General features: G+C 33.1%; 1 protein-coding gene across 3 annotated transcripts in view; it reads right to left on the minus strand.

The window, feature by feature from the left end:
* The window catches only part of LOC150093092 (fibronectin type-III domain-containing protein 3A-like), a 557,362-nt gene that overhangs the window by 126,616 nt on the left and 406,896 nt on the right, over positions 1 to 23,850 (minus strand). For all 3 annotated transcript variants that reach the window (XM_090414067.1, XM_090414066.1, XM_090414069.1), the window contains one exon: positions 18,737 to 18,842. In XM_090414067.1, coding sequence (XP_090270193.1) covers positions 18,737 to 18,842 — 106 coding nt within the window. The remainder of the gene's footprint in view (positions 1 to 18,736; positions 18,843 to 23,850) is intronic.

Here is a 23,850-nt window from a genome sequence, read left to right on the forward strand (position 1 = left end):
AACTGTTGAGAGGTGGCTACAGGGTTGACACTGGGGAGTTCTTTCGCTTGGTTGAACAGCGGGACGGAGTGATGACAAGAGGCCATCTCTGGAAGTTATGAAAGGAAACTGTGAGCAAGGGGGTGAGGAGTGGTTTCTTCGCATGGAGGGTGGTTGAACCATGGAATGCATTGCCTGATGTAGTGGTGAGAGCGAGAACAATCAATGAGTTTAAGGAGTGGTATGATGGATTTTGTGTTTCTTAAGGGGGGGGGGGAGGACCTCCCCTCAATGAGTCTTGATAAACTTTGTGTTTCTTAGGAAGGAAACAAAAAGTTTAAAAAACCTCCCACGATGAGTCTTTTGACTCCATGGAGGCCTGAATAATAATAATTCACAGAAGACATCAAAGAAGCACAAGAGTCTCAATCAAAAATTATCTGAAATTACATATAAATTCTCCATAGCTCATTTAGTATTGATAAGTCCTTTGTCTGGAAAGACCTGGATTCAAATCCCATCTATGACATAAGGAACCTTTATCAGTGTTTACCTACTGGAAATTGAAGTTTTTGTCACTTAAAACAAGTAAACAGGCCAGAGGTACACATGCAATATAAAGACATAGAACACTTCAGGAATAAGGATTAACCAACCTATTCTTTCAAATGTGGATTCAAATACAGTTATGGTGAAGAGTGAGTCTATGTGTTAAGTAAATCAGAAAGGAATATTCTCCTTTTTCACTTATTTTATTTTAGTCTTTTCAAATATTTATTCTTTATTTTTTTCTTTAATCTTTACGTTTAAGCATTTTTATTTTACTCTTGTATTTTATATCTTATTTTTAATTTACTTCTATTAATTCACCTTTTATACTCCCTAAATTCCTTTTCTAGTTTCTATTTCATTTCGCGTTTAATATCACCCTAACCAAACCGCTACCTGTAGCTTTTTGTTCACTCTTTCTATAATAATGATAATAATGACATACTACCCAAACAATGTCCATTCAGAAGACAGCCACTTGCATTAAGGCTAATACTACCATAAAAAAATTTCCTTCATGACTAATCTTATCTAGAAAATCAGAAAAAATAAGCCTTCAGTAGACCACGATTGCAAACTAATAACAACAGAAATTAAATGGCATACCAGTCTTTCTTTCCTAACCATTAACTCCTGAGTCTCTCTCTGGATGCAAAAAAGACAAACTGACAACACTAATCCTTACTTTCATTTATAACTGCATAAAAATAATTTAAAAATTATAAAAAAATAAATACAATAAAAAATAAAAATAAATAAATAAAACCCTGTCTAGTCCAAAGAGTGGATAGAATCCATTTTTTTGGGTGTTGCCCCCCCCCCCCGAAAGTGGAGAGAATCCCCCCCACACACACACACCTACTTAAGACACAATATACCTCAGGCAAAAATTTCCTAGAAAACTCAATACTATCTCCCTAAACCCATCCTCCCCTTCAGGATAGTAAATACATTTCTTGTCTCTTTAATAAATTTAGTTTAATCCTTTATCCAAGTGTGAGCAAACAAAGTTTGTGCCTGAAAGTATCTTCAAGACTGGGTTAAGGTGGTACAACACCAAGGCAACTCGTTGCAAAGGTGGAGCAAGATACCAACACTCCTATCTCAGTATCTCCTATAATGCAAAACACATCTCCTTGCGGATATGTCTATTGTTATGCATTAAGGGAAGGGCCACTACCCAGACTAGTTTCGCCCTTTATTGAGGTCTCTTCAGTGGGAGCCAGGCCCAAGTGGAGATATCAAGTAGAAGCACTTGGATAAATGATTAAACTAAATTTATTATACGCTAACCAAGTGAAAAATAAACTTTCGACTTCTTGTCTCTTTGTTCTCTCTTAAAGCCAAAGTTTCATGGAAGTCTGCCAAGTCTGAAGCAACCAGAAGGAAACGTCCCCTGGAAAAAGAATGAATCTTAGGACAGAACATCCCTACTGGTGAAGGTGCAGATAATGATAGTACTCAAGATACATGATGGCAAGCAACAAAAGAATCAGGAATAGATAGTGAGGTGGAAGACTGCTAAAACCAATCTAACTAAGACTATAAATGAATACAACTTTTCTGTTTTTGGTGCATTAATGTGCACAAAAAAAGACACTAATGTGCAATTAGTAAAACAGAGATCTGGAATTCAAAATCTTGATAGCAGTTCTCAATTTAGTTAAGTGATACTGAAGATTTATACTGCATTTATTTAATAGTGTAACATCATATTCTTTATTTTATGAATATATGATTAACATTTCCAATTTTAATAACAGGTCTAATGCCAGATGACTTCATAATTTGATCCACCAGATGATGAATCACAGTGAAGATTAATGTGCATTCTTATCTAACACCTGTTTTAACATCAGGCCATCTTCCTATACCTCATTCAATTTTAACTATTGACTTCTACTTTATGTACATACTATGTATTGCTCGACAAAATGTCCAATTACATTATATAAATATAGAATTTTGAACAGGTTTTCTCTTGGCACCTGGTCATATATGCCTTTTTCAGATCTACAAAACTTAAACAGAGATCTGTTTAAACTAAACATATTTGGTCGTTTTATAATTAAAATACAAACTTATATATTACTGACCATTTACAAACAAACTTACATTATAGCCTACCAGTTTCGCCAGCAAACTGTCTGGCTTTTTCAAGGCGTTTGCGGAAAGACATAAAAACTAGCAAATGCAAATTGTGGTTAGATGTATAGAAATGATGTGCTAAGCCGGAAGAGATACTTCTGTTGTGGTTTACATCACCAACATGTTCTTTTTGTCTGATTTCTAAACTCCGTGAAGTTTGTCCGATGTTGGCAAGACCACAGGAGCAAATTAAAAATCACTTTGTCGTCCGGGAGGTTGTTTTGTGTACGATATTTTTTCTTGTAAAGCTCATTGAATTTCCTAATTTGTTTGTCCTTATAAAGTTTGAAAGAGGAAAGAGAAACAATCAAATAGTGTCAAATGAACTTTACAAGAAAAAATATCGGACACAAAACAACCTCCCGGATGACAAAGTGATTTTTAATTTGTCAAATCATAGCCTCACAAAAAATGAATTTGACATTCTCAAAAAAGGTTTTAACTTTGCGATTATGCCCAAACACATTCCTAAAATGGATTTCATGTGTGGAATTGAAAAAGACCTATATCCACTACCGCAAAACGTAGCCAACACTATTAGATTCAAAAGTACGATAATCCTAGCCAAAGCCAAACAACCTATTCTCAACACGTCTCCTTATGATAGAAAGGCAATTCTCAACTTGAAGAAAAACAAAGATATCATTATTATTACAAAGGCTGATAAGGAAAATTCTACAGTTAGCCTTAACTCTAAAGATTATTATGATAAGCTAAACGTATTACTATCAGACAACTCCACCTATAAGATCCTAGACAGAGACCCCACAATAAAAAATCATAATGAAACAAACCAACTAATCAGAAATTGTAACATTTGGCCAGAAGAAGTGAAGAGAACACTAAAATCCTCACATTTTATCACTCCAAGACTATACGGGACACCTAAAATACATAAACAGGATATACCTCTCCGTCCAATCGTTGATGGAAGATCATCACCAACCTACCTTTTGGCAAAGCATCTTGCAAACTTATTAAATAACAAAATAAGATCAACAGAATCCTATATCAAGAATAGTCAACATTTTGTAAATAAACTCCAAGCCATTAAGATTGCACCAATAGACATGCTAGCCAGTCTAGATGTTGTATCCCTTTTCACCAATGTACCAGTAGAAGAGGTAATAAACATCATCCAAGATCTCTTTCCTCTAGACATCACACAGATGTTTAGACACTGCCTTCAATCTAATTACTTCAAGGTTAACAACACCATATACCAACAATTAGAAGGCCTAGCAATGGGAAGCTCACTATCACCTTCTTGTGCAGACCTTTTCGTGGCAAAACTTGAAAAAGAAATTCTCGCCACAATCTCCCCTAGACCATCTACATGGTGGAGATATGTTGACGATATCTTCATTATATGGCAAGACAGCTTAGAAAACCTAAAATCGTTTGTGGATAAAATCAACTCAACACATAACAAGATAAAATTCACTCTGGAAGTGGAAAACAACAACAACCAACTGCATTTTTTAGACATCTTGATTAAGAAATAATCAAATAGTGTCAAGATATCTTCATTATACTTCTAATCATCACAAGACACACAAACTGAGCATTATCCACATGTTGAAATATAGGGCCAGAAAGTTTATATCAGAAGAGGAGGATACACAGACTGAACTCTCACTAATAGCCAACACATTATCACAAAATAGATAGCCTCAAAACATCATCAAAAAATATCTATATGGTGACAACCCCAGACCAGAAAAATCACGCTCTCCCAGCACATTTCTACTGTAGTGATCCCTTTCATCAAGTCAATTTCTTATCAAATAGCCAGAATACTAAGAGCCTACAACATCAGAGTGGTCTTCAAACCAACCACCAGCATCAGACAAGTTTTAGGATCCCCAAAAGATAAGGTGCCATTCTACAAATATCCAGGAGTATATTATATTCCTTGCTCCTGTGGTCTTGCCTACATCGGACAAACTTCACGGAGTTTAGAAATCTGACAAAAAGAACATGTTGGTGATGTAAACCACAACAGAAGTATCTCTTCCGGCTTAGCACATCATTTCTGTATGTTTAACCACACGATAGAGTGGCAAAACAGCTCCATGCCATATCTGGATGATGACTACAGACATCGCTTATTCAAGGAAGCCACAATAGTGTTAATAACCAGCAGAAACCTCAACAGAAATCAGGGTGCAATCCTAAACAGTTTGTGGAAAAACCTGATCCTCTCTCTAAATCAATCTGAACTACAGCTAGCCAGAAATCACATTACACATTTACAACAAACACGTATGCGTGATAATGAATAAGAACAATAAGTCCTCTCTATCACGCAAACATGTAACCTTAGCTACTAGTTGGTTTACAACGTTTTTTATGTTCCTTTCAATTTGCATTTACTAGTTTTTATGCCTTTCCGTAAATGCCTTGAAAAAGCCAGACAGTTTGCTGGAATGTAAGTTTGTTTGTAAATGGTCAGTATTAAATAAGTTTGTATTTTAATTAAACAAGAGATCCTTGTTATATTCCTATGATTTCTTAACTATTTGTTATAAAAGTGAAAATCTGATCCCGACCACCTCTATTTGGCCTTGAACCCAGCTTGTTCTTTTCCACAATTTTTCTTAGCTGCTTCTCTTGTGTGCTTGCATGAATCTTACCAGGAATATTCTGAAATTAGAACAAAAGAACATAAACATTTCTAATTGGGTGCACCATCCCAATAAGAAAAGATGAACATAAACATCATATTACATCCTTCCAATATGGTAAAATAGGCCTGTTAGACTATGCACTTCAAACTTGTCATAGAATCAACTGGAAAGGCACCAAGTCCCTACATTGTACCAAAGCCTGGTTTGAAAGAAAGTTCAAAGAAGCCTGTGAGATGCTGAAACATCATCCAAATCTAAACAAGAATGATGGATTAATAATTCCAAGAAACTGGAGGATCTTCAACCCATATTGTATCCAGAACAACTCCAAACAGAAAAAAACCTTAATATGAGAGGACTATAGAAATTGTTTACTTTTTATTTTTTTCCATTTGTATATTATTATACTGACAGGTATAGAAAGTTTATTTTATTTAAATTTGTGAATTAATTTAATTTTTATTTTTGTATATATTTTATATAGTAATATTTTTATTTATTTAAAAAAAAAATATCTTATTTTTCATCAGAGATCAGGATAAGTTAAATGATTAACAAAACATTTAGATTTATCTAACTTTCGGGTAGTGCAGTGTCATGTAGCTTGTGTTCTGTACATATGTATGTTTTCCTGATAATGACCTCAATACAGAGGTCGAAATGTTGAGTGTTATTTTCTTAATTATAAGTAATTACTCCAATGCATGTGTTTTTGTCTCCATAAATTCTTCACTATGAATGATGACCACCATGCCACCTCAAAAGAACTATATCAGTACTAATTTCTTTATTGTTATTTTCTATTAATAAATCTGGGTCACACCATAAATTCATATAATGTTCAATCCATCGTTTCCCTCGTATCATGTTGATTTGTGATGTATCTCTTTCTTCACTGTTTAATTTCCTTAATAATTTGTAGGCAATATCTTGTCTACATGTTCTATTTAATTAATAAATCTATCCCAAGAATTTTTGTGAGTTTTCTGTAGCATAATTTTAGCTATATTTCTTTTGTTTTTGTATATTTTGTGATGAGTCTTTTGACTCCTTGGAGGTCAGGTGCAATTAATAATATTTCTTTTGTTTTCTTTGTATGTTTTTGAAGGAATGCCACTTGTTTATCTTTTATTGCATTTTCTATATCTGTGTTCCAAATTTTTAATGTTTTTCTTTTTAATATTTTATTTCTATTGTCAAAATACTTGAGAGGATGCTTTATGAATTATCTTTATTCAAGTTTTCCATTCTTCTTCCATATCTTCATCAATTTTGACTTCTTTTAGGTAATCTGATCATAATTAATACAACATTATGATCAAGTGTGAGTGCATATGACCTACCGTCTTACTCCAGAGACAACTCCAAAAATGGTTCCATTTGATGAGAACCCACTTGTTAAAATAATTATGGCAAACAAATCACTTCAAGATATAAACTACCAGACACTTTCACATAAAAAAATGGATACTTTGGTATTCACCGAAACTTGTCAACTGACCCTGACACATCAGATGATGTACTGAATTTCTGTCTACAGGAAACATACTTAATATCCAATGAGGATCCTACCTTAAGGAATTTCACTGTTGTATGCAAGGACAGAAATGAAAGTGGTCCTGCTCATGGAGGAGTAGCTATCGTAATGAGCAGTCATATTCCTTTTCATCATGTACAGCTTAATACTGCTCTGGAAGCAGTAGTGATCAGGGCCGAGCCGTGCAGTTGTGCGCCGCACAAGGGCGCTTAAAGATAAGAGCGCCATTTCACCACGGGAAATAATAAAAAAATATATACATTTTCTTATTCTTGAATTATATCGTTTGAGTGAAACGTTATCAATATTACCACAGATTTTATTTCACAGAGTAAGCATCGACTCAGCGAAAATTTTATAAATATTCTCGATTGTTTATTATATTTTTATTGGAAATCGTTAGTTTAAGAAAGACCGTGAATTCATTCTTACGCTGTGCTTTACCCAGTACTGTCAACAGGATGCAGCATAGAGGCAGCCTGCCTCACGGCGCTGCTTAACAAGGGTGCTCGTCAGCCGTATTACGGCAACAAGATATTTTACAAAAATACAGCGTTTAGTTTACCAAATAAAGAGGCACCATTTCCCACTGACAGTTAAATATGTGCTTATTATATTTTATTAATAAAAAAATTATAGTCATACATACTAAAACTAAACATTTTAGAACCCACTTATTAGATACTTAAGGAAACAACCCATAAAGTATCATACGATGTGAATAATATAAACTTTTATAGTCTATATATAAATATATATATATTAAATTATATTATGCATGAATTCTCCTACTCAAATTGCGAGTCTCTATCACCCCACATTTCACATTTGAGTGATAATTCGCTCCCTGCAGTAAACAATATGCTATCCCCAACAGCCATTATACTGCAGAAACACGAAAACCAATTAGTTTTATCATGTCACTGGATAAGGTTCACAGATATCATTTTGCAGACTGTGTAATATATTTCTCAACAAACAGTGCAATTACAGACAACTGGGAATATAAAAACTAATTAATGAATCACATCTTCCCTCCAACAGAAACTGCTATATACAGCAGGTGCAACATATGGTTTTGCTTGACACTACCCCTGTCATGAACATGTTAAAACTAAGAAATACATAGTGAATGCATTTCAGATATTATGGAAATCGGTTTAAGAGAATTAGCATTTCAATTCAATTGTCAGCTTGTTTTGTTTGGGTTCCGCGATCTTTTGTTAATACTGCATCAATCATATGCACTTCTTAATAGTGGCTTTTTCTCTATTATACTGGCTTACAATCGTGCACATCTTTCCCTTCTCATTAGTAATTTGTCAAGGATTGTTCATTACATATCTCAAGTCTTAAATTACTGGTAATTTTTGCTTGATATAATGGGAAAGAAGATGACTCTATTTGGGTAGATAACTTTGATTATCTACCCAAATATCACAAGGAAACCGCTTTTGAGGACAGAAGAAATGATGGGGAATAGAAGCTTCTTGGTAAGTCATACCCATTTTCAGTTTTTTTTTCCTGAAAACTTTAGTTTCCAAAAATCCCCACATATATCTCGCAGCACGATTCTTCAGCTTTAATTTTGGGAAAAAAAGTGCGAGTTATAGTGGAGTAAAAATACGGTAATTTTTTTAGCTTTGAAATCGTTAAGTATGGATCATTGGTTAAAGACTGGATTTATACAACGCACAAAAGAGAGCAATATAGCAGATATAGAAATAAGCAATTTCACTCCTCTCATTGATGATAAATTATTTATATTAAGTAAAAATGTATAGTATCATTATAAATTTTGTTCTATTAAAAATAAATCATATTTTTTTGTTTAAATGTACATCTGATTTCAAATAAAACAGACAATGAAATATATTTTTATTTATTTATCAAAATTATTATTATTATTTTGAAAAGGTATTTGGTAATAATGATAATTAAAGAAGGGGTACACGGATATCTGAAGTTTCAGGAACACTGATCTATCCAAAAATATTTAGTCTGAAACACAGGTGTACATTACGATGTTCGTTTTCTTAAATTCCGCTTCGAATTTGGATAGACGAAATAGTGTCTATCCAAATACACACTTCTTACATTTTTTTCTGAGTCATTTCAATTTTGAATGTGAAACATATTGAGTGTATTGTGTATTCTGTGTTTAAGTGACTTTGGAAAATTTGACTTTGATTTTAATTGTGTACTTATTTTTAGACTTCTGATAGACAAATAAAATTTTAAAGATAATAGTTTATAAATTATTTTAATCAGCTGAGGGACCATAGCTAAAAATCCCATATATATGCGGGATAGACTATCGGCACGCTGACGTACCTCGAATTAAATTAATAAACATAGGTTATTTATGAGCTATAAAATCCTTTAGATTAGGGGTTGCCAAACTTCTTTAACCATAGACCCCCTTCAAGAGTTTCTTGACTTTTTATCGACCCCCTCTATTTTACTATTACATAATTATAATAGAACAAGCAAAAAAGACGCTTATGAGAGTTTTTAGATTGTTTATTTTATAGTTACAGTGTTTCTTGTATGTATAATATAGTATATATTATACATACAAGAAACACTGTAACTAATGGTATTACTACCAGTCCTGCTCAACTCTTCAACATAGAGAAGTTTAGTTTGTGAATGAATAACGATTGAATTATAATATGTATGTTGATGAATTTTAGAACATTAATGCTCACTTGTATGTTGATGTGCAAAAATGAGACTAGGATCGAATACGTGTAAGTAAATAAAAACCGCGCACGTATTGCAATCTCGCCCCTGCCAAGCCAGCCGGGCTGGAACCACCACCATCCGTTTATTGGTATGGCCTACTTGATTGGCCTCCGTAACTATTTTCATGACCTTGCTCCATCTTACAGGTCCTATTCATGTCACTGTTCCCACGATTCACTCTTAATTGCATTGTCATTCAGGATGGAGGTAATCCAAGTTAACCGAATTAAATATTACCCGTACAATAATGTCTTATATTTTTCTATCGACCCCCAATTGACCCCTAACAATGTTATATCAACCCCTGGGGGTCGATATCGACCACTGCTTTAGATGATCTTTGTTTACACATACTGTAATTGGCCCTTTCTTGATACTTTTTTGGTGTATTTTTGCATCGAATACGTGTAAGTATAAGTAAATAAAAACCGCGCACGTGTTGCAATCTCGCCCCTGCCGAGCCAGCCGGGCTGGAACCACCACCATCCGTTTATTGGTATGGCCTACTTGATTGGCCTCCGTAACTATTTTCATGACCTTGCTCCATCTTACAGGTCCTATTCATGTCACTGTTCCCACGATTCACTCTTAATTGCATTGTTATTCAGGATGGAGGTAATCCAAGTTAACCGAATTAAATATTACCCGTACAATAATGTCTTATATTTTTCTATCGACCCCCAATTGACCCCTAACAATGTTATATCAACCCCTGGGGGTCGATATCGACCACTGCTTTAGATGATCTTTGTTTACACATACTGCAATTGGCCCTTTCTTGATACTTTTTTGGTGTATTTTTGCATCATTTCATTTTGTACATTAGAGTAACAGTGCTACTGGGCAGTTGCCTTTTGTTTTATAAAATATATTTATTGTTGTTTAGTAAATTTTTTGTGAATTTAGATTATTATTCATGTAAATAAGTACATCTATTATATTTTTGCTATGTTTGAAAATCAGTTAAATTGTTTCATTTTAGTTAATTATCTTATTTTGAAAACAAAAGATTTTTATGTTATGTTGGGTAGACATCTAGAAAATAAATAATTTTCAATAAGAGATTTATTTATATATTTGTTCTTGTTGGAAGACATTGGGGTTGGGGTCCTTTTACTAATTTCTTTAATAAATAATTTTAATATTCTAGAAATTTCTTAATTATTAAACAATCACCAAAATGTAAAAAATATTAAATAAATATCACTGAGAAATCAATCAGTGGCTAATATCTCTACATGTTAATTTTCAAAAAATATCTAAAATGTAAGCATATTTATTATTCAAAACATCTGAAAAATCAAATTGTGTAATAAAAAAAAATAGTCAGTCTTGGGCCACTCACCTTAAAAATAATAGTCGGTTAAGAGGTTAAAAAATAAGTTTAAGGGAAAATTTCAGAAATTATTATTTATTTTGGTGGACAACTTTTAATGCTCTTCTTATTTTAAAGTCTAACCAAGTGTGTAAACCCCTAGATGTCGAAAAAGCCAAAGACATTATCTGGTGCACAAAACAGGAAAAGACAATTATGTTTTCGAGTACAACTGGAACATAAATTGGCTGGATCGCTGAATAAATTTTTAACTTCAGGACCACATAAGAAATGAAGAACAGAAAGTTTTGACGAAGCAAGTACTCCGTGTAGCTCTACAGAAAAGGAGAGGACACAAGATAACTATGAAGAAACAAATGTTACATGCGAAAATGAAACTAGCCTGACTGGACTGTTTACAGAAGTTGCAGCAGAAGAAATATTGGATTCCAATTCAGTGAAACACGAAACTTCAAATTTTACTTTAAATTTTAATGTTAATGATCCAGGTACTTGGCCAAATCATATAACTACCAAAGTTAGAGACTGTTTAGTTGAGCATTGCCCACGTCAAGTAGTTAATAAAGAATTTCCCAAAGATGAATCTGGCCCCAAGTTTTCCGATTCATACTATTATCAAACTTTAGCAAATGGAAAAAAACTTTTACGAAGTTATCTAGTTTATTCAGAATCGCGAAATTCGGTTTTCTGTTATTATAGCAAAATATTTGGTAGTCAAAATTCCCAACTTACTAACGAATACGGTTGTAATGATTGGCAACATTTGAGTCATATACTAAAAATACAGCGAACTTAAAATGTCGGTGATTAAAAAATGCATTATGGATTGCACACAACAAAGATTATACGAAACTGAGAAAAAATATTGGCAATCTGTTATAGAATGGTTAATCTACATAATACAATATTTATCAAGACAGTGTATAGCTTTTAGAGGTTCTTCACAAAAATGTTTTGAAAATGATAACGGCAATTTTTTAAAGTTAGTAGAAACTTTTGCTAAATTTGATTCGATAATGACAGAACACTTGCATCGCATCCAAACATCACAAAAAAGGTACACTGCTCATTATTTAGGTGATAAAATACAAAATAAAATCATCCGTATAATTTCTGAAGCTATAAAACAAAAAAGTTTAGAAATGGTTAAAGAGGCAAAATATTATTCATTAATTCTTAACACTACTCCAGATATAAGCCACACAGAACAATTATCTATTGTTATTAGATTTGTTAATCAAAATAAAGATACAAATATAGCAAAAATTGATGAACATTTTTTGGGTTTTCAATCTGTAGAAGATACCACTGGGCAAGGACTGTTTCAATTTATAAAAAATTATTTAAAATTATTGAATATTAACATTTCGGATTTACGCGGCCAAGCTTATGATGACGGTTCAAATATGCGAGGGAAACATAATGGAGTGCAGAAAAAAAATCCTTGAAATAAATTCAAGGGCTTTTTTTATTCCGTGTGCTGCTCATTCATTAAATTTGGTAGTTAATGATGCAGCTAAGATATCCTGTGAACTGTAAATTTTTTTGGAGTAATACAGGAATTATAAAATTATTTTTCAATATCTGTGAAGCGTTGGGCTATATTCAAAATACATATTCGTGTTTTTAATTTGAAACCACTTTCTGCTACTAGGCAATTTTTTGCTTTATTGCTTCTATTTTACTGGGAAAGTAGAGTCTAAGCAATAAAGCCACTTAAAAATAATATCAAGGAAATTTACCAGGCTCTTTTTGATATTATGGAAGATAAAACTAAAGATATCAATTCTAGAGTTCAGGCAGACAACTTAATTTCAAAGATTAATTCGTTTAAATTTATTTGCCCTGTTCATGTTTGGTACGAAATCTTAAGTCTCGTAAATGTTGCAAGCAAAATAATGCAGAACCTGACATTTGATATAGGAAAAATTACAGAAAATCTTGATTATGTTATAGAAGAATTAAATACTCGCCAAACAGACCAATATTTTGAAAATATTAGAAATGAAGAAGTAGCAAACGATCTAATATTGATCCTATTTTTCCAGACATTTGCAAAAGAACAGAAACAAAAATGTTTGGTTACGAAGCATCAGATGAGACAACGCATGATCCTATACAAAATTTTAAAATAAATTTTTTCTTCATGATTTTAGACACGACAATATCTTCAGTCAAGGAAAGATTCATACTCTTAAAAGAACATAGTGAGGACTTTAAAGTTATAAGAGATATTTAGCAAATTAAAAGATTGGAGCAATGAAGATTTAATGAAACATTGTAAAGATTTGCACTTAAAACTGAGCGACAATCAAGATTCTGACAATCGCGATATTGATGGTATGACTTTATTTGAGGAATTAAAAATTTGGCAATGTTTTATTAAAAAAGAGTCGGTTCCTCAGGATGTTTTAAATTATATATATGAAAATAAATTAACCAACACATTTCCGAATACTGCGATTGTGATGCGTATTTATTTAACATTATCAATATCTGTAGCATCAGGGGAAAGAAGTTTTTCAAAACTGATAAAAAATTATTTGCGGTCAACAATGTCTGGAGAGCATCTAAAGGATTTATCAATTTTATATCAATTGAAAATAATATTATGGATTCATTAGCCATTAAAGATATTATTAAAAATTTTGTGGTGGCTAAAGCAAGACGGATAAATATATAAAATAAATCTACATTTATACTAATTGTTATATAGTTAAAAGCATATATCCAAATTATCTTTGTTATGTAATATTTCTTTTTATATTAAAATAAATGTAATTTTTGTTTTTATATATATAAAATATATATATATATATATATATATATATTCTCTTGTATTTATATATTAAGGAATAAACATTTTTGAAAATTTTTATTATTAAAAATTCCTTATTAATGAATTTTAGCGATTACAATGTTCTACTACTGTTAAATAAAATTTATTTTTAGGTATGCATATAAACTGTTTTGTACTTTTAAAAAAGTAAAATTTTTGCAAAAATATTTCATGGAAACTTATTTTATGGGGTGCTGAAAAAAATTTTGCACAAGGGCGCCTCCTACCCACGGCACGGCCCTGGTAGTGATTAGCCTATCAGTGGAATTTTTTATTACAGTAATTTTAATTTATTTACCATCGAGTGCCGAATTAAATGAAATTGATCTTGATAACCTTATCTTTCAACTAAATGAACCCATACTTCTTACGGGTGACTTTAATGGTTACAATATTTTCTAGGGGTAGTGCCAACACAAAGATAAACTTTCTTCTAGATCATTCTACATGGACTAGTCTCTTTCCTCTATGTTGGAAAGCTCAATAATCACATACATCAGACTGTCATACATCCTTTTGGTATGCATGTTAAAGAGATCATGCTCGCTGTTGGCATGAATGTTGACAACAATGACTACACAAAACATAACAGCATCCCTCCATGGTAGGTTTGCACTACATCCTTCAACCTCTCACTGTCAACTACAGAAGTCTCATAGTCCATCATCTGTTCACCTGAAACTGTTTAATGCACACAGAGCAGCCACTCTGATTTCTCGCCCATCTATACTGATGGTTTAAGAACTAACACCTGTGTTGGCTGTGTTTCTCGACGTTACTATTCCCAACCAAGATCCCATCTGACTGTAGTAATTATACGACAGAGCTGCATGCTATTCAGCTTGCACTTGTGCATATAAAAGAAAACAGCTACCAAAAGTGTATAATTTATACAGACTCAATGAGCTCTTTATAGTCTATCTCCTCCTATGTATAATCTACATCCAGTGCTGTGTGAGTTGTTACATCTCTATTTATTACAAATGAAAACCTTTAATTTTGAGGTTCAATTGTGCTGGATTGCCAGTCGCATTGGAATTAAGGGAAATGAGACTGCAGCTGCTAGATCAGTTCATACTTTTTTGACGCACTGTTTAACAGTACCAATATAGACTACAGATGCTTTATTAGATCAAAGCTAATTGCACAGTTTTAATGGAGACGTGTTAGAATATTTAAGGAGACACGTATTCTTCACTATGAATGCTGACCACTGTGTAACCTTAAAAGAAAGAAACTAATTGCCCAGTGGCAGTCATAATGATAGGAAGCATTGATAAACAAATTACATGACATTAAGCCTGAAATTAAGCATTGGCATTCTAGTCAATGTAGAAAGAAAAGAGAGGAAATTGTTCTTGCTAGGCTTGCATAGGTCACAGTCATCTTACACATTCGTATTTACTGAGGACTGATGAGTGTGAAAATGCAACATGTACTCTTTGGCACATTCTGGTGGAGTGCCAACACTTTACAAGAGAGAGAGAGAGATGAATGAAATTTTTGCCTATCTAGCTAAGCCATATACACTTAAGCAGATGTCAGATTCAGACAGATTGCATGATGTTTTTAACCTTTTACAGATAAGTAATTTATACAAACACATATGCCTGTAATTTCATTGATATGTAAATAATGAACTGCTTAACTTAATTTTTATATACATATTATTCACTAATGTATCTTTGACTATGTATGTATTGCTGTAACCTTTGCTGTTCTTGTGCCAATAAACCAACTAACCAATCTTAGTATCCCAGCAAAGCCCACATCCTTATGGATGTGTATAATGCTAAGAATTATGAGAAGGGCCACCACCCAGACTAGTTTTGGCTTTATTGAGATCTCATCAGTGGGAGTTAGACTGAGAAGAGATACTGTAAAAATAATCATAATTTAAAATTCTGAATATTTTTATGTATTGTTTATGTTAGAATGTTTATTAGTTTTAGTTATTTCATAACATGCATCGTTGGCACTTGCGATGTGCCCGTTATTGAAATTATTTTGTCAAAGTGATATGTAAAGCAGTTAAAAATTTATGTACTTACCGGATTTGAATAGTTGTGCTACTTGAAACAATTTTATTGTAGTAAAATATTAAGTGTTGTGTTTTTTGAAGACATTCGCTTGTTGCCAATGGAAACAGCATGTCAGCCATTATATTTAGTTTCTTGCTTGCCAGTTTCATGGAGTGTGCATGCTCGCCAAGAAGATTGATGTGTGATTGAACAGCTGACAAGGAGAGCATTCGGTATCGAAGTAACGGGTGTAAACAAGAGAGCGTTCGGCAAGAAATTAGAACACAAGCCAGTAGACATTTAGATTTGGAGGAAATTGAGTTTTTTTATGTGACAGCAGGAGGAAAATTAATAGTATATTCTGAAAAAGGAATCGTGGAACTATGAAGTTTCAAAGTGGAATAAGTATTGGTAAATAAAAGGAAAATATTGCTATAGATCGTTTTAAAAGGAATATTCGAGGAAACGCTAAATGGAAGATTAGTAGAAGATTCCGAAAAGGGAATCATAGAACTGTGAGTTTTTAAAGTGGAAGAGTTAAGACTGTCAATAAGCATTAATGAATAAAAGAAGAAGTTGCTATTTACGTTCTAAAGGAATTTTCGAGAAAACTCTGATTAAGAAGTTTCATCTGTATTAAGAACGCTGGATCTAACTATTATTTCTACTGAAGAGAACAGAATTGAGTTAGGAAGAATTAATGTGTGCTACATGAGTGATATGAAAGGATCCTATGAAAATGAAGAATAAAGTAATAAGTCAGATAAAAAGCCAAACGGCTATTTTTTCTGGCGAAGTTAATTAAATTAAGGGGATAAAAATCCCTTATTATTTTACAGCCAGTATGCGAAACTCTGAGATTGAAAACTGTGATCTAAGAGTTTCATGCCGAAGAACTATCGGCGAATCCAGGCGTAAGTGAACACCTGGTAGTACAACACCAAGGCAACTCGAAGCAAACGTGGAGCAAGCTCCCTCACTATCCTTGATATTTTCTCATATTGTAAAACACAGCTCCTAGGAGATGTAATACTGGCTTACATTATGAGGAGAGGTCACTACCCAGACCAGTTTCAACCTTTTTTGAGGTCTCATCGGTAATAAGTCTTCGGAGAAGGGCCTTGACAGAAAGAGAAACTGACTATGAACATTTTGTCATTGTGCAAAAAAAGTGTTTAGTCTAGTCTTAAGTGTAAGTTTATTTTTAAAAGGCCTGGGATCCAATTAAATTTATAGTTAGCTATGTAATATTGTTTGAAGTATATATATATATTGTTTTTGTTTTATTAAATGTGTTTATTTTATTTTGGCCTTGAGTCAGTGATTTTTAGATTCTGAAAGCAATAGTAAAAGAGGTCATTGCACCAATCGGAGTGAATCCTTGTGCAATAAATAAATAAATAAAATCACTCGAAAATTAAAATTATAGAGAAATCTCATAAAACAGAGGAGAGATTAAATAAAATAAAGAAGTCAAATTTAATTAACAATAATAATCTTATCTTTAAACAATACCAAGTTTGAAAAAAAATGCAGAAGTCATATTTCCCATAAACAAGTAGTAGAAAGGTTTTCTAAGTAATTTTAATGATAACCAATGATAACAACAATAATGATTGTTACAATTGGATTTGAAGAAAAAACGTTCTTCAAATCCAATTGTAACAAAGTTTCTTCTCTTTCCTCAATTTTTTGCTCAACAGTACTCATATACAATAAGATGAACAATGTCTCATATCTGCAAGTACTAGAAAAATTATTTTTGTATGTAGGATGCTCAAGCAACACTGAGTAAGAATTCCATTCTATTAATAAATTATTATTTTTGTAATCTAAATAATCAATTCAAATTATATATCAATATCTTCAACTCACAATTATTTATAAATTTCAATAAAATTATGTTTGACATGATTCCTCTATACCAGTGGTTCTTAAGGAAATACCTGGGGTGTGTGCACCTGGGGGTGCGAGAAAGCATTTCCAGGGGTGCAAGCGAAGTTTCTAAATTTTGACCCAGATTCGATGGACGACAGCTATTTAATACAAGACGATCTTATTGAAATACGAGCCAATGCACATATTCAAACAGAATTTGAAAAACTGGACTTAGACCATTCTGGTGTACACAGAATGGTCTAAGTCCATTCTGTGTACACCAGAATGGTTCTAACTGTGTACACCAGAATGTGTAAACCATTCTGGTGTACACAGTTAGAACCTTATCCACAGCTGGAAAAAGCAGCATTGCAGACACTTTTACCATTTGCCACCACCTACCTGTGTGAAATGGGATTTTCATCACTTTTGCACATAAAAACAAAAGTCAGAAATTGCTTAAATGCAAATGATGACTTACACGTGGCTCTTTCAAAAAAGGAGCCTCACTTCAAAAGTATTATTATGAATAAACAACAACAACATAGCCATTAAAAACTGAGCTATTGTTTTGTATGTATATGTAAATATATGTGTTTATTTTTCAATAAATAAATTATCTTGCAATAGATGTAATTTCCTAAAGAAAGAAATAGAAACACATTTTTCAAGGGGGGTGCGAGAACTTATTTTTAGATTCAATGGGGTACCGATCACTAAAAAGGTTAAGACCCATTGCTCTATACCCATTCAGTACAGTCAACATTCTACATAATGTTTTTTAAATTGAGTAAGTAAAATATTTTTTTTTCAAGAATTCATGAAAAATGGTTAATCTTTTAAACTGTGATGATGATCCCATTTTTCAGTCAAATCTCAGATTAAATGTTAGAAGTCAGTTTTCAATAATGTTACCAAAGCCATGCAGAAGTTTGTGATACCTTGATATCTAAAACAATAGTTCACTCACTATATTTCTTATTATTCTGCTATTTACATTTAATACTAAAAGAAGAAGGAATTACCTAGTTAAAATGTATTAATAAAATCATAGATAGTAAAAATACTTACACCACTTCAAGTGCAGAGATAGTGACTTGGGTTTTCCAAATAATCTCAGAGAAGAGCATTTACCTGGACATACTGGAGCTGTCATTATGGTGCTCACTTCTGCATACTAAAACAGATTTGGAATGTCAACCAAATATTTTTTTAAGAATAATTAATATATGCACTGATTTCCATTATTTAAAAAATATTCCAAATTCATTTTCAAAGAATGGCAGTGTAAAGTAAAATAAATAGTAAGTTAAATAACCTGAAATAGTTACTTAAAGTTGTCAATTACTTTGGAGTTTAAACTAAGAAGTAATTAACAACTTTTCAAAAGCTTGGGTTTTGATTATTCCTGGGCTCAATAGAAAAACTGATAAATAAAGAAATTAATCTTTTATTGTGTAAAATTTATGGAGACAAAAATGTGTTAGAGTAATTACTTTAGTTACAATTAAGAAAATAACACTCAGCTTTTCAACCTCTATATGAAGCTCATCATCACATCAGGAAAACATATATGAAGACAAAAACACTTGGGTAGGCAAGGTATGGAAGGGGATCTTTGGATGAGCTAAGTATACTTTTTAATTTTGGAGAAGGTTTGAAAGTTGCCTTATTTATACCTGTCATATTTATGTCGTGTTTTTTTTTTTTTTTTTTTCTGATATTCCCCTGACATATGGTATCACTATGGCATTTTTGTAATCTTTTTTATCTTTCAATGCATTATTGTGGAGGATCTTGTGAACTGAACTGTTTTTTTTTGTTGTAGCCCTTCTTTATAAAGGTTTGGCTAATAATTTCATGTTCCTTCTTCAGTACCTGTCCTAGGCACTGAAGAAGGAAAAGCTAGGGGTGGGGTGGGGTACTGATGACCCCTAGCTTTTGTGTTGGATGGTGGTATAAATCTTTGTGTATGTATTGGCCTATTTGTGTGTGGGTTTATGGTAGATTATTTATGGTTTATGAAGAAAAGACAGTCTGAGGGAAGACATGTGACAAGTTAGTCTAGAAAAGGAAGAGCATTATTGTTTTCAATCTTGATGGCAAATTGGATATGTTTGCCATTGTTTAGGTGGTTTAAAAATGTAATGTTTGGTGGCCATGAGGCCAAATGGCAAACATATTGTCAACATATCTGAAACAAACTTTGGGTTTTAGATTTGCAAACTCCTTGCTTGAAGTCTTCCATGTTTGTGGGGAGAAGGGGAAAGGTAGCGAGCCCATGGCCATGTCTTCTTTTTTCAGGTAAAAACTATTCTGCCACATGAAATACCCAGAGCAAAGTACGTGGGCAAAAAAAGGGCATGATATTGGGCAGAAATTTGTTCTGTATGAGAAGAATCGTGTCATTGATTGGGACATTTGTGCAAATGGCAGTTATGTCAAAGCAGTCTAATAAATCTTGGTTGTTGAGTGTGATGTTTTTAATTTTGTTTATGAAGTGTTATGTATTTTTTATGTACAAAGGGGATTTGACCAACCAATTTCTTGAGTGTAGCTTCTAGTTTCCTGGCTAAGTGATAAGTAAGGGCTGAAAAGTTCTAATAAACAGCTAGAACAAAAATGATATTAAAGAAATTGATATAACCACAAGAAAGAACATATCTTAAAACTCTTTAACCCTCATGTTTTATCAAATTGTAAAAATCTGTTCTTTTTCTTTTAGGATATATAAGAAGAAATGTCAGAGGATTTGAAGACACATAGATACAAGCCATCAAGTTTTTGTGCTGTAAGAAAAGTCTGCAACTGAGATTCACCAAACTTTGGGTGATACTTTAGAGGACTGTACCCCAGCATATCCAACAGTTGCCAGATCGGTGGCCAAGTTTTTAATGATAGATGAATACCAGCCAAAAACATTGCAAAGACTCTGAGGGATATCCAGGGAACAAGTTGGGGTCATTATCCACCAACATCTGGACATGCAGCAGTTCTCATCGAAGTGGGTTAGTAAATCCTTTCTTTTAGGCTTACACAGTGATCCGAATGCATTTTTGAAAATTATGGAGACAACTGCCGTGTTTGAATAAAAACTTTAGTTTAATATAACTAAAATCTACATTCGACGTTTCGACCTTTATGTCAAGGTCATCTTCTGGAGCATACAACTATACACAGGAAACAAGCTATACTACAATCAAACTGGTTTGTTAAAGACACTGACCAACCGCTACAACAATTGTTGGCCTGACCTCTGGTGAGAAAAAAAAAAAAAATTAAAATAAAATAAAAAATAAAAAAAATAAAAAATAAAATAAAATAAATTATACATCAATGCTAGAGTCCTATTATTAGTGTTGTCTACTATATACATATATTAACATCATTCCAGCCAGTTGGTATGGAATGGTTTCTAATACTAGCTAAGGATTGGCTAGAGTCCTGACTTATGCTGGATCTTTCATATTAGGTAGGCTGAATGTGTGCCATCCAGATCCTTGGAATTTTCATGCCATCTTTGTTGTTGATATTTGGGTGATTTATCAGGATTTTGCAGGATTCCTTAAATTTCCTTTCGTACCAGGTTTTTGTGCGGTGTAAGGAGCAGGTGCTTTTCCAGTTAATTTGGTGTAAGGTGTTGAGTGCGTGGTCTGAGAGGCCTGCTTCACCATAATGGTTATATTTAATGTGTCTAATGTGTTCTTTCTGGCATATAAGGATTGTTTGTCCTGTTTCACCAATGTACGGTAAGTTACAGGTGCAGTGGATGCAATAGACTCTAGGATGTGCTAATGGGAGGAGAGGATCCTTAGAGGAGTTGAATATGGTTTTAAGTTTAGTGGGTGGTTTAAAGGTCGCATTGAGGTTATAATGTTGTAGGATTCTGTTGATTTTTTCTGATAACCCTTTAATGTATGGGATGGCTATGGTTTTACTGTAATCTAGATTCGTTTTTGTTGTAGTTTTATAGAGTATTTTATTAACAGTATTTTTTTATAGCCATTATTTATGAATGTGTCACTAATGATTTTTAGTTCTTGTTTCAAGGATTGCTGGTTAGAGCAAATAGTTGTGGCTCTGTTTTTAACGTTGTTTTAGTGACGCTAAAACACTTAACTGGAAACACAACGCTAAAACAGAGTTTTTAACTCTGTTTTAGCATTGGTGAATAATTTATTTTATTTTATTTATTTATTTATTTATTTTTCTCACCAGAGGTCAGGCCAACAATTGTTGTAGCAGTTGGTCAGTGTCTTTAACAAACCAGTTTGATTGTAGTATAGCTTGTTTCCTGTGTATAGTTGTATGCTCCAGAAGATGACCTTGACATAAAGGTCGAAACGTCAAACGTAGATTTGGGTTAGTAAAGTTTGAATGCTGACGAAAAGAGAGAATGTGTGCTGTCATCTCAAGGATTTTGGGTCAATTTGAGAAATCAGGTGCAAATTTTTTGGTATTGTGACTGCTGATGAAACATGACTTTATCACTATAAGTCAAAGACCAAACAACGTTCAATAGAGTGGAGACACAAAGATTCTCCATGGCCAAAGAAGTTCCAAACCCAAAAGTTAGCAGAGAAGGTTCTTGCCATTGTCTTTTATTATATGGATGGTATAATCCTTACCAAGTACTTAAAAAAAAATGATATTCGACCAGAAATGCTCAAGTATGGAGATATAAAAGTCTTACAGTGGCTGCACTGCATAGTTCAGAAGGCCTGGACAGAGAGGCAAATTCAAGATGATTGCAATAGAACTCTCATAGTATCCATATATATGGGTACTATGAGATATATAAAAAGGGAAATAAAACTGAATGTGAGAATTACAGAGGTATTTCTCTACTGAGTGTTCCTGGTAAGATTTATGCCAGTGTACTCAGTAGTGAGCTATAAGGGGCTTGCAGGGGCTCGTGCAAGCCCTTTGTTAAATTTTTCTCAAATTTGTGAGCCCCTTGTTCTTCTTGTTTAATAATCTTGTAGAACTAGAAAATACCACTGTGGGATGTATACATGCTACTATAATTGCTACTTTATAAATTCATATGGATTTTCTGATAACCTATATAAAAATCATTTCATTGCATTTTGTTCTGATGGAGCTAGTGTAATGTTAGGAAACAAATCAGGTGTTGCAATCAAACTTCTACAAAAATTTCCCAACGTTGTGATTTGGCATTACGCTCATCGTTTACACTTAGCATTAGATGATTCGATAAAAAAACATTAAAGAAATAAATCATTTTGAAATATTTATGGATAAATTATATGCTTTTTATCATCAATCCCAAAAAATCAACGAAAATTAAATATGATTGCAAAAGACCTTGGTATCGAAATTTTAAAGATCGGCCGTGTGTTTGGACCACGATGGGCAGCTTGCAGTTTATGAACGGCTCTTGCTGTCTGGAGAAATTACCCAGCTTTATGCAAGCATTTTGCATCGAACAATAAATATAAGGACTTTTTAAACCGACTTCTCAATTTGGAATTTTTAAAAGATCTAGCATTAATGATTGATATCCTACAGGAATTATCATATCTGTCAGAAGCTCTACAAAGTTGCAATAAAAGTATTATAAGAGCTAAGTTAGAAGTTAGGCTTTTTTTTTTCCTCGACGATGCAAGCCCTTTGTTAAAATTTCCAAGCTCACCACTGAGTATACTTGAGAAACGGTTGAGGAGGATTGTGGAAGAAAAGCTTGGTGAAGAACAAGCTGGATTCAGGCCAAATAGAGGCTGTCAGGATCAGATTTTCACTTTATGACAAATAGTTGAGAAGTCACAGGAATATAACAAAGGTCTGTATTTAAGTTTTGTAGATCTGGGAAAAAGCATATGACAAGGTGCCAAGAGAGAGAAGCTATTTAAAATGCTACAGTTGTATGGTGTCAGTGGGACATTATATCAAGCAATACTTAATCTTTATTTGAGTTGTAAGTCAGCAGTTAGAACTGAAGGAAGTACAGGAAGATTGGTTTAATGTTAAATCTAGTGTCAGACAAGGATGTACATTATCCTCTTTGTTATTCAATATCTATATGGATCACATTATGAAAGAAATTATAATGAAATATTTGAATACAGGAATAACAGTAGAAAGTGTACATTTGCTATGAAGTTGTTTGCTGGTTTGTTGTCAACTGTGAACTACTAGTGATCACCAACATACCAAGAACAGAA

The sequence above is a fragment of the Typopeltis vanoorti genome, chromosome 24, assembly GCF_054136105.1.
Source record: "Typopeltis vanoorti isolate ZY-2024b chromosome 24, IOZ_Tvanoo_1.0, whole genome shotgun sequence".
NCBI classification, from domain to species: Eukaryota; Metazoa; Arthropoda; class Arachnida; order Uropygi; family Thelyphonidae; genus Typopeltis; species Typopeltis vanoorti.